Here is a 12,074-nt window from a genome sequence, read left to right on the forward strand (position 1 = left end):
CTCGATCCAGTGGCCCAGCTGGAGCACCGGAGCGGGGCAAGCTCCAGACCCTGCTCCCCAGCGGGAGCTTGTGGGCTAGCTTAAAACAGCCCGCGGGCTGTAGTTTGCCCACCCCCGCCCTATAGTGATGGCATTGCTACAGTTAGTCAGCAATGTATCTAAATTGGGACCTTAAACAAACAACTATATTTTAGGGAACACATCCTCCAACTTCTACATTGCATTGATGACTTTACTGCACTTCTTGACATTATGCATTTTTCAATTAAAGTGATGCAATTTACAGGCCAGTCCAGTGTAACATTTATATTTGTATTCGGCTAATTATCCTGTGATGACAGTATATCTGTTAGACACACACAGGTACATTGTTGATATCAAATTGACTTCCCTTAACAAAAGCCTTAGTATGCAGACAGTGTGTAAGTCTTACTCCATACAGACAAATTCTGGCTGGCCTTTCACATACATAGCACAAGAGAAACGCATAATACACCTGATGCGTCTCAACCTTGCCTCCTCCCAGACTCTAATCTACAGTCCCTTTGTCCACTGAGCTGCAGAGGGCAGGTCTTGGTAGAAGTAGCATAGTTCATATGGAATCCAGACCTGCCCAGAGGCAGTATGTGCTCACCCCACTGACTATACCTTCAGGCAATTTGCAAAGTCAGCTGTGCACATTCCCATGGCCCACAAGAACACAGGCACAAAGTAAACAGAGTTGCTAACAGAAAAACAGTGTTAGTTTGCCCACATTTGGGAGTAAACCCCAGAGAGCCAGAATTTGGCATAAGAAAAATATTTTTTGTAATCATAATGGAACTTCTTTTCCAAAGTTTTATTCTTAACCCCTGTAAAATATATTACTGTTTTGAAAACATATTCTAGCATTATAATAAACCTTAAAATATATTCTCTTTTCTCACTTCAATGTGCAAAGTAGAAAATAAAACAAAATGGTTTGTTGAAATATATCAAATATAGGAAGCAATTCTCTTCTGTTCATGATGCTAGTGTCCATTCTCTAATGCAGGGTGCACAGTGAGTTCAGAGGCAAACAAAGCAAGGTGCCTTTTTGTATTCTTTTTTGCAGCTGGCTGATCACAGAATTTGACTTCAATGTTGCCATCACTGAATGCTTCTCTCCTGGCCTCCTCTAAAGCAGTGGGCTCTCCTAGAGAAAGACGTGCCTTTTGCTGCATCATGGTAATCCCTGAGTTTCCAAGTCGCCTCGAAGGGGATGGGTTTTCCTTGACAATACAAAAGCAGATTGCAGAGAGGAAATTTTTCTTGAAGTTCTCGTTCATAAAGGCATATACCATAGGGTTACAAATGGAATTGAAAAACCCAATGATCTGAACAATAGCAAAGATCATCTTGATTGTGACGTCATCATACTCACTTTCAAAATTACCTGGGAAAAAGGAAATATAATTATATAGATACCCACATGCCATACCCACCCTTGCAGGTCAGAAGTTCTTGTTCAGCTTCAAGAAAAAGTTCTTAGATGTTTTTATCCATTTTAATAATGGGTTTTGACCAGAAAGCAAAACAAAACAAAACACAGTCATATAAAGATAGTCTGAAAATCGCAATTTATGAATTGCAAAATTAACAGACAGCTGAGTGACACAAAGCTACCAGTCAGTTACATACATTGTTTATTTAAAGCCCATTGTTTCCCATGTTCTATCTTCACTTCAGATTTGTAAACACTGTTTTTGTACCTCTACACTGTCCTCTGCCCTTTTCACACGGTGGAAAACTAGCTCTCTCCTCTGTGCTCACACACTTTGGGTCCAATCCAGGCCAGATATAAGCAGGTAATGCTCCAGCCATTTAAAATAAATAGCAATCAACATGAATATTTATAGAGCACTTTACATAGTAGTTGGCAGCGTGGCCTAATAGAGTGTACTGTATTGGGACTAACAAGAGCTGGGTCCTATTCCCAGCTCTGCCACTGGCCTGCTGGGTAAATCTCCGTACCTCAGTTTCCCCCTTTGTAAAACGGAGATAATGATACTGACTCCTTTGTAAAGTGCTTTGAGATCAACGGATGAAAAGCACTATAAAAGCAAGTTATCATTAGCTGAGTAAATATTTGCCCCATTTTCAGACAGGGGAAAGGAAGAAAGGGGAAGTGACAAGCCATGCAATGAGTCAGTAGCAGAGCTGGGATTACAACTCGAAACCAACTCACAGTCCTGTGCTTAACTCACCAAGCCTCATTTTTGTCCACCTATACCAGGAATTGAATTCATTTCAGAGTCTCATCTCTGGTCAGTGTAGAAGCAGGGTTTCGCCTTCAAGGAATGGGTGACCTGTGCTTTATATAAACATGCATATTCTCTTGCATGCACAAAGTCTCCTTAAGGAATGGATTACAGTCTGGCTGTAACTAACCACACTGGTCAAATCAGGATACAGCTTTAAAATACAGTATTCACTGATAATCACAGTCAGTCACATGCTGTATAAATACAGAAATTCAAGAAGTATATAAGTACAGTTCACACTGAATTGGATGTAATCAGACCAATGTCTGATGACAGTTACAGAGCACAGGAAACCAGCTTCCTCAGTGAAGTGGAAACATTGGCCCTACATAATTTTCTCTGTCTCTCTCTCTCCATTCATACACACTTGTACGAACATGCAAGTGTAAACTCCCCTATAAATTTTTTCTTATCTATTATCTTTCATCTGGCTCTCATCCCAATTTCTGAATATTCAATGTCATAAAATATTAAAAAGTGATTTTCCTCTTTCAATTCTTCCAAAAACGGAGTCCCCATACTACAAGTTTGCAATGAAAGGCAACTTTTTTTTTTTTTTTTGCTTTGTTTTGTTTAACAATAAAGCATTTTGATCAGAGAAGTGTCCAAGTGGCAGAGAGTGATTAGTGACATGGAGAGAAGTAGAAGTTTAAGAAAGGTACAGGCTAATAGTTCCAAAAAAAGTGTTTTTATATAATGGATGAATGGCTTTGGTTGTAGTGAATTGTGTGTTTTCAACTGATGAATCAATGTAGTGAGGAAGAGAAATGCATCAGCCCCTTTGCTCTGCGCTGATACTTAATTGCTAGTGTTTTAAACAAGATCCTTGGTGATTGAGGCACGTAAAAGCAAAGAAAGACTGCAGTAGTCACGATCCACAATTTGGTTTGAAATTTCTATAAGGCAACTGCAGTAGCAGCCAAAAATAACTTAAGGCAAAACCCACAGATAGTCTCTGATTTGCACTGAGGATGTCTTACCTGCAAGGCAGCTCTGTAGTATACTTTGGCATTGCATTATCTGCAAGGCCAGTTCTGACAGCTGCAAACCCTTCACGTTCAGGGTGAGAGGAGCCCCCACAGGGAGACAGAGTACCGTGAGCAGTGCTTGAGTCCTATTGGAATATTCCGGGTCACTGTTATGGCACTGTTTGGGGGAGCTAGAAGGTGTAATGGCACTTCCAGTATTTCCAGTACTTGCATTCTGCCACTTCTTGAGCATAGCACTCACATGCTGACTATGAGTGCTTGTTCTTTGCTCCTCCTCTACGCCCGCCCATAGAAGGAGAGAGTGTGAGAAAGGCAAGCCTACAATGGGCCTCCTAGACCCTGGGCACAAGAACAGATCTGCTGGGTGCCAACTACCAGTCTTGTGAGATTTGACTCAGGCTTGAAATGAAGCAACAGTAGGAAGGAGACATTTTAAATTCAGATTTGGGAGCAGGTGTCAGTGTCTTCCTCATTTGAGACCAATTGTCTTAATTGCTGTCCCCAATCAGGGACTCTGATGGGGCAAAAAGGCCCCACATCCACAGAAAAGGGGTAAAGGAGAGTCTATGGGCCCAGCTAACCTCACCTCACTATACCTGCAGGCAATGCCAAGCCTGGAGGGGCAATAAAGGAGAGAGGCTGACTCAGTTCAGGGCTGAAAGAGCTAGTAATGATGAGAATGAGAGTATAGATAGCTGTGAGAGGAAAAGAAAATGCATTGAAAAAAACAGTGGGGTATTGAACAGGTGGGAGAGGAAGATGAAACAATTTTAAATGAGAACTTCAGTATGAGGGAACTTCCAAAATCTATAAAAAAGAGCAAAAGTACTGCTCCAGGCCGGATGGTATATGCTTTGAAATGCTTAAACACCTATCTGAAAGAAGTCTGAGGGTGATACTAAAATTGGGCAATAGCATATGAGGAAAAGGTAATCTGCCAGTTCATAGACTCATAGACTTTAAGGTCAGAAGGGACCATTATGATCATCTGGTCTGACCCCCTGCATGCTGCAGGCCACAAAACCATCCCTACCCTTCCCTTGACTCTGCTGATGAAGTCCCCAAAACCTGTGTTTTAGTGACTTCAATTGGCAGAGAACCCTCCTGCTAGCGATCCCTGCCCCATGCTGCGGAGGAAGGCAAAAAACCTCCAGGGCCTCAGCCAATCTACCCTGGAGGAAAATTCCTTCCTGACCCCAAATATGGCGATCAGTAATACCCCGAGCATGTAGGCAAGAGTCTCCAGCCTGACCCTTGTTAGCCATTATACTATTTTACCAGTTGAGTGGAAGCATGCAGTTACTGTTCCAGCAAGGAAATCAGGCAAGCTGAGATCTTGACCTGATGCATACAGGCCAACTTTTCTGGATATTGAAAGAGCTTATGGAATGTTCTGGAGAGGGTTTACTTATAAAGTGGCTGCCATGGGTATAAAGGGAAGGAAGTCTAGGTGGATAAGGGATTTCTTAAGTAAAAGAACTATGCAGGTGTGAGTAGGAAAAGCCTACTCCAATATATGTACACTAACAAATGGCACTCCACAGGGTGATCATGATGAATTAAGAGTTAAGTGCAGGAATGGGCATTGCTTTATTTGCTGACGATTTTGCCTCAGGGGTCACAAACAGATACCCGGAAAGAGCTGCTAAAAGAGTAAATGTACTAAGGACAGGCGCAGAATGGAGAAACGTGAGGCTTTAAATTCTCAATTGACAAAACTAAAGGAATGATATTCACTAAAAAGAAAAATTTTAAAGATTATAAATCATATCTATATGGATAGCAAATAAGTATAGTTAAAAGCTACAGATTTTTAGGGGTGATATTTGATAGCACGCTCACTTGGAAGAATCATATGGAAACTACTTCTCAAACCTCCTGGCGTGTGGAAAAGAGAGTACTGGTGATGTTATACAGAACTCCAGTAAGACCAATTGATCAGTACAGGTATCAGGCTTTTGGTTCAGCATCAAAAATGAATTTGAGAAAGCTTGACTCAGTCCAAGCTCTGGGGTTACAAATTGCATGTGGTGCCTTCATCACAACACCGCTGTGTGTAATTCAGATAGCTGCAGGTGAACTGTCCATTGCTTTAAGAATAAAGCTTTTAGACTTAACCTTTTGGGCTAAAGTCATTGGAAACTGAAGATGAAAACACCAAACTAATATAGGATGAATGCTGGGAATTAAGTGGGCTATGTGTAGGGCAAAAACTCAAAAAGCCTCAAGTAAGCAAGGTTAAAGTGTGGACAAAAGATCTTGGTGAAAACAAAGACCTAAAAGATTAAAATGTATAGCTTTGGGAAAAATATATTATGACTGGAAAAGGAGCGTTAAATGTGCAAGCTATGGCAAATGAAAACATTTGTGATAAATGGGAATGCTACTGTCCAATATATACTGATGGATCCAAAGATGTCAGAACAGGACAAATGGGAACAGCTTTCAGTGCACTCAGAATCAAATTTTGTAGCCGTTTTGACAGCTGAACTGGCAAGGATAATGCTGGCATTAAATTGGGTCATAGATGTGCATCCAGACGCTACGGTCATCCTGTCTGTTTCCTTATTTGGACTACAGGCAATCAGCAATGGCTCTTCAAAGAGCAGAAATGATATTCTGAATGAAATATTACTGTTAACAATAGATTTGATGTAGTTGGGTGTAATCATAGTAATAGAATGGATCCCAGTGCACACAGGGTAGTGGGCAATGACCTGGCAGACAAAATGGCAAAAAAATGCTGTTGAAAATGAGCAAATTGATTTAGAGAGCCCTTTAAATAAACTGGAGTTTAAACATCTAATTAAAAATGAGTTGAGAAGAATGGCAAGAACGATGGGCAAAAGAAACAAAGGGGAATATGAAATATGCCCAAGAGAAAAAATGCTGATATACTCCAAGGCCCTGAGAGATAGAGTGAAGTGACAATTTAGAATACAACTGGCCATTGTAGATTAATAGTAATTTGTTTCTAACAAACAAACAAATATGGATTATGTGGGATGTGCAAGGTCCAGGAAACAGATGATCATCTCCTCTGGGAGAACAAAGAGTACACCATTGAAAGGGGGTATTTTATATGGAGAAAAAAAAAGTTCAAAATTTTTCATGGAAATACCTAGTAAGAGCACTGAGAAAAAATGAGGCCTATTAAAAAGAAATACTGAAATTCTTTCAGAATGCTAGGAATTAAAAATGAAAGACTTTAATTTTTAATTACCTATCGTGTCCAGTGCTTGGGGATCACAGACTCAGCAAGTAAGTCTGCTTCACCATAAAACACAAGAAGAAGATGACAAACTTGATAAATAGATTAAGAACCACTGTTATATCATGAGGGAATGTTTATTATTCCAGATTTAAAAGCACATATTCACCTTAGCTGCAATGGGCACTAGAGCAGCAGCACTAGAGTTTGATACAACACCAGTGATTCCATTACTAAAAAGAAAAAGACACACTCAAAAGTAAATGCCTTAATTTAAGAAGTGTGGCAGGTACTCACTGTATTCTATCATCATGTGAATTACATGGAAAGGGGCCCAGCAGACTGCAAATAAAACCACCACCATCACCATCATAACGATTGCTCGCTTCTTCTTCCTGAAATTACACTAAGGTAGTTTTTACAGAATAACTTTGAATAAACTGTTGATTAGCACAAATGCCTCAGGGTCAGCTTCTAAAGGTATTTAGGTGCCCAAAGATGCAGATAGGCACTTAATGGGATTTTCAGAAATGCCCACTTGCTTAACCCTCCTTGAAATCACTGAACCATATCAAATAAGTAATAAATAACAAGAGCAATGTCATATTTTCCTAACTCAGGATCCAATTTGAAATGCAAAATCTACTTACCTTCATGCAACTGCACTAATAAACTCTGTCATTTACTTATTCAGCTCTAAATATTTGGACAGGCAAGTATTTGTAGATGCATTGAAATGCAGTTTTTTCCCAAGCAGATACTTATGAGCACACAGACTTTGAGGTATTTTCAAAAGTGACTAGTCATTGAGTGTCTCAATTTCTGGGTGCCCAATTTGCAACACCTTAAATGGGCCTGACTTTCAAAAGGTGGATGCTCAGCACTTTCTGAAAAATCAGGCCTCTTCTGGGAGCCAGGGAAGCAGAGCAGGCTGGGGCCGGGTCACTCCATTTCCCACAGGGAGTGGCCAGCCCTCCCACCCACAGCGGAGGCTTGGGGGGCTGCGTAGGACACCAAAATAGCTAGGGATGGCCCTGCTTGATGTAAGTGAAAAACCTGCTTAGACAAAGATTGTAACGTGCTAAAACTGAGTTTCGATCACTAGAAAGAGTGTTGTGTTTTATTTGTAACTATACCTATCATCAGGGCCGGCTGCAGGCACCAGCCGAGCTCGTGCTTGGGGCGGCAGATTCTACGGGGCGGCATTCCACCCAATCCTAGGGCGGCACGGCCGTTTATTTTTTTTCCCCTTGCTCCCTCTCCCACCCCACCCCGCTAGCCGGGGCACATCTGCAGTGCAGGGAGTCCCCCTGCACCCTGGCTCCGGCTGCCCCTCAGGTTTTTTTTTTTTTTTTCCTGCTTTGTCGCTCCTGCCACGCCACAGGTTTTTATTTTTTTGCTTGGGGCGGCAAAAAAGCCAGAGCTGGCCCTGCCTATCATTTAAATATCTATTCTTTATTAATAAACTAATTTGTTTTCTTACAAAACCATCTCAGTACTGTGTATTAACAGTGGAAGGCAAGTCCTCAGCAAACCTAACATGCTGGTGCATGCACCGTCTCTTTGGTGGTAGTGATGTCTCTGTGGACCTCAGGAAATGGGTTTGGAAAGCAAGATATGGACTGGCAGAGTCCAGAAGAATTCGCTGGCAAGACAGACAAGCTATTGTGTCGGGGAACTGAGGCAGAGCAGTACCACAGTGGCTCACAGTTGTGTGTGTCCTGAGCCAGACGTCACAGGTAGCATACTCTGGCCAAGATTTTCACACAATGTGCTGGTTGACTAAGGTTCACACTTCAAGCACTGGTAACAGATTTGTAAGTGATTCAGAGAAGGTATTATTAGGGAGATTGGCATACTGTATGGAAAAAGGGTAGAACTCCTAGCTTAGGGAAGTTTTAAAACCACTGTGCCTTTAGCTAAAGTGTACGTAGAGTGCGAAGGTCTGGAAGGCATTTTAAAATTTGGTGTATTGGATTGCATTCCAGCAGAAATTCTCATGGGAAGTAACATACTAACTATGTCTAAAGCCATTAATATAGTAACCTGCACTAAAAGTGAATGTCGCTCTGTAGCCCCAGAAAGGAATTGTAAAGACGAGAAACAGCTCAGGGGAAAGGGACATCCTTGGCCCTGACTTATCAGACAGACACAGTGAGTCTCCAAGGACAAGTGGGGCAGAGCCACTCCCAGTGCCAGTGGAGGAGGCTCTGATCAGAGCTGACAGCCAGCAGGAATTTGCACCACAGTAAAGAGCAGACCCATCCTTAGATAGCATGAGGGGTCCCCAGTTAGGGGAAACAGGGAAAGGTTTTTTGAAGAGGAGGGAAGGATGTATAGAGAAAGTCCTATGGGGAAAATCAAAAATCCTGTAAAGGTTTACAAGCAGCTGGCTGTGCCTGTTAAGCATGTAGGGAGCTAATGACATTACCCCACAACTGTCCTTTTGCAGGTCACTTGGGGACTTATGAAAGGTTGAAAAGGAACTTTTATTGGCCAGATATGAGCTGGGAGACTATTACAGGTCTTGTGACTTATGTCCAAAGTGCAAAGACCTGCAGGGTCTCACAAAGCTCCCAGACAGCCCTTACCTGTGATCAAGGAGGCATTTCTTAGGGTGGCAAAGGATATTGTGGGCCCTATGCTCCAGCCAACCCAGAGGAAAAAGAAATATATTTTGGTGGTAGAAGGGCTCCTGGTCACAGATACCCCAAACATGAGTCACTGTTGAAAATCTTAGCCCAAAGGTTCTGTTTAGGGCTGAAGTTAAGGTGCCCAGATAACACAGTGATATATTAAAAACGTGGATGGATCATTCTGTGTAGCTGTTTCAAACATATATGTAAAGATGTGATATTTAATAATTTAACAGCTTTTACTTAACACTTTTAATGCAAAAGATAAGTATTTAAGTTATGGTAGGGAGTCTAGATAATATTGTATTTTAAAAATCAATTTTGTTGTTATAGCTGTTCAAGCAAGTCTAATTCTGATACCTAGAGATGGAGAAACTACTCAAAAATCCATGATATATCAAAAAGCAAGGATCTTTTCCTGGGACCTGGAATATTGACTGTATCTGTAATGTCTCATTACTCTGTCAATGTCCAACATAGATAAGGAGCTGGATGGAACCTCACTACCTGATAATTTTTGTTGCTAGAGGATAGTGTTTGGAGGAATGGGATCTGCACCATCTGTTAGGAGTACATGCCCTGCTTTCACCAAAATACTTTGCAGGCTCAGAGTATGTCTGGATTTATCATTACTCATGAACTCCTATATAACATTATTACCACCAGGTGTTATGAACCCAATATAAACTTCTGCCACTTGAGCTAAAGTAGCAACTCTCTTGGTGGACAGAAGTAGTAGAACCTTATCCTCTATGTGGAGGAGTCACTAGCTGGGGATTGGCACACACTTTACAAGCATGTTACATTACTATTTTATTCAGTTTTGCAACTTCATCCTCATCCTCATTTTGATTGATGTTAACCACTTGACTGAGCAATCTTTTCTCTTTAAGCTGCTACTTATTATTCTCCTTGGATTCAATATTTAATATGGTACTCTCCTGTTTTCTGTGCACGTATTGCTAGAAGTTGCTATCACACCAGGAAAAAACTTGCCAAATTAAAGAAAAACTGCAGTGTAATATATAAAGTAGGGTAATTGCTACACTAAATTACAATTAAGCATAAGGAACTATACCATTTTGTTGTCTGCTTGTTAATTATTCATTTTTTTAATTGCATTTCAAACACAAAGTTCCCATCTGGATGGTCTCATGAGGCAGAAAAAGACTGAGGGCATTTATATCTCTTTAGAAACTACCCAATTAGAGTGTATTAAATTAGTTTTCAGGTAAATTCCAATTCTTTTTTATTTTAATATACTACTTTCATTTTTAAAAGGCTGATAGAACAATGGTTATAGACACACATATAATGAACTCACCTTAGAAAACTTTTGATATTATTGATTTTATTCCAGGTGGATTCTAAAAGGAACTGTATTTGATCACTCCCAATCTGCCTCAGGAATGTAACAAACTGCTTCTTCCTCCCAACTCATGACCTGCATTTTTAAAAGTGTTAATTTTAGGCGCACAATGTGACACACCTGAAAAGGGTCCAATTTTCAGAGTGTGGGTGCTTAGCACTATTTGAACATCAGGCCCTTATAAGGTGTCTCAAGTTGGGCACCAAATATTAAGTCATAAGTAGGGCCCTACCAAATTCACAGCCATGAAAAAAGCGTCACGGACTGTGAAATCTGGTCTTTCCCCATGGAATCTGGTCTATTGTGTGCTTTTACCCTATACTATACAGATTTCAAGGGGGACACCAGCATTTCTTAAATTGGGAGTCCTGACCCAAAAGGGAGCTGCAAGGTTATTTTAGAGGAGTCACGGTATTGCCGCCCTTACTTCTGTGCTGCCCAGCTCTGAAGGCAGCACCCCGCCCGAAGCAGCACAGAAGGGTGGCAATACCATACCATGCCACCTTACTTCTGTTCTCCTGGTGGTGGAGGCTCTGCCTTCAGAGCTGGGCTCCCAGCCAGCAGCCACTGATCTCCAATTACCCAGCTCTGAAGCCAATGCAGCTGCCAGCAGCAGCACAGAAGTAAGGATAGCAGTACCGCAACCCCTCCTACAATAACTTTGTTACCCCCCACAACTCTCTTTTGGGTCAGGACCCCTACAACTGCAACACCATGAAATTTCAGATTTAATTACTGAAATCATGAAATTTACAATTTTTAAAATCCTATGACTGTGAAATTGACCAAAATGGACCATGAATTTGGTAGGGCCCTAGTCATTAGTCACTTTTGAAAATCTTGTCCATAACTTTTCTTGTTGCCAGTCCCCAGATATGCTTTTCAAGACTGAGAGTTCTAACTATATGGTTTTACTTTACAAACCTTGATATCTTAGACATTTCATTCCCATGAATGGTTTGAAGAACTGAAGCATCTCCCACTCGTTTCTTAATCCAGAGTTCATAACCAATCTTACTGTACAACAGAAGCATCAGCATCAGTGGAAGAAGGAATAGTATGACAAGAATGAAGGTGGTATATATCTTTTGGTGAACAGCACTGGTCCACTCTTCTAAGCAGCAAACAAACTCTTTTTCATACAGAAAGTCATATTTAATCTAAAACAAATGAAATAGAAATGAGTCACTTTAATAATGACCCTAATTATGAAGAGTGTCATATGTTCTAAAGCCCCTTGCTTTATAACAGGAATTCAGTGGAGACACCTTTCTAGTGAGGCTATTCTTCTAATGCATTTTCCATGTAAAGGGCTGTGTTCACCGTAGCTTATGCAGGGTAAAAACTGTACTTCCTCTCTGCAGCAGAGGGATTACCCTCCAAGAAGAGCAAGAGGTGTTTTAACTGACACACTCCTTCAGGGTTTATGCTGGGGAGGGAAGTGTCAGTTTCTCCTGGAGGCAGCTGCTGAGATGTGCTGAAACAATGTACTGTTTGGGCTGATTACTTTTAAGGTTATGCTGGCCATCTTGGCCAATACAACAGGAATTGAACTGGGGTCCCCCAGAGACAAATACAAGTCTGTAC

General features: G+C 41.1%; 1 protein-coding gene across 1 annotated transcript in view; it reads right to left on the minus strand.

Annotated features, from left to right (window-relative positions):
* Nucleotides 1–931: 931 nt before the first annotated feature.
* QRFPR (pyroglutamylated RFamide peptide receptor) overlaps nucleotides 932–12,074 on the minus strand; it is a 60,908-nt gene continuing 49,765 nt past the window's right edge. The window contains exons 4-6 of the mRNA XM_054030324.1: nucleotides 11,412–11,647; nucleotides 6,780–6,877; nucleotides 932–1,414 (exon numbers count right to left, since the gene is read on the minus strand). Of these exons, the coding sequence (XP_053886299.1) occupies nucleotides 1,011–1,414; nucleotides 6,780–6,877; nucleotides 11,412–11,647 (738 nt within the window). The 3' untranslated portion in view covers nucleotides 932–1,010. The remainder of the gene's footprint in view (nucleotides 1,415–6,779; nucleotides 6,878–11,411; nucleotides 11,648–12,074) is intronic.

This window comes from Malaclemys terrapin, chromosome 5 (assembly GCF_027887155.1).
Source record: "Malaclemys terrapin pileata isolate rMalTer1 chromosome 5, rMalTer1.hap1, whole genome shotgun sequence".
NCBI lineage: Eukaryota > Metazoa > Chordata > Testudines > Emydidae > Malaclemys > Malaclemys terrapin.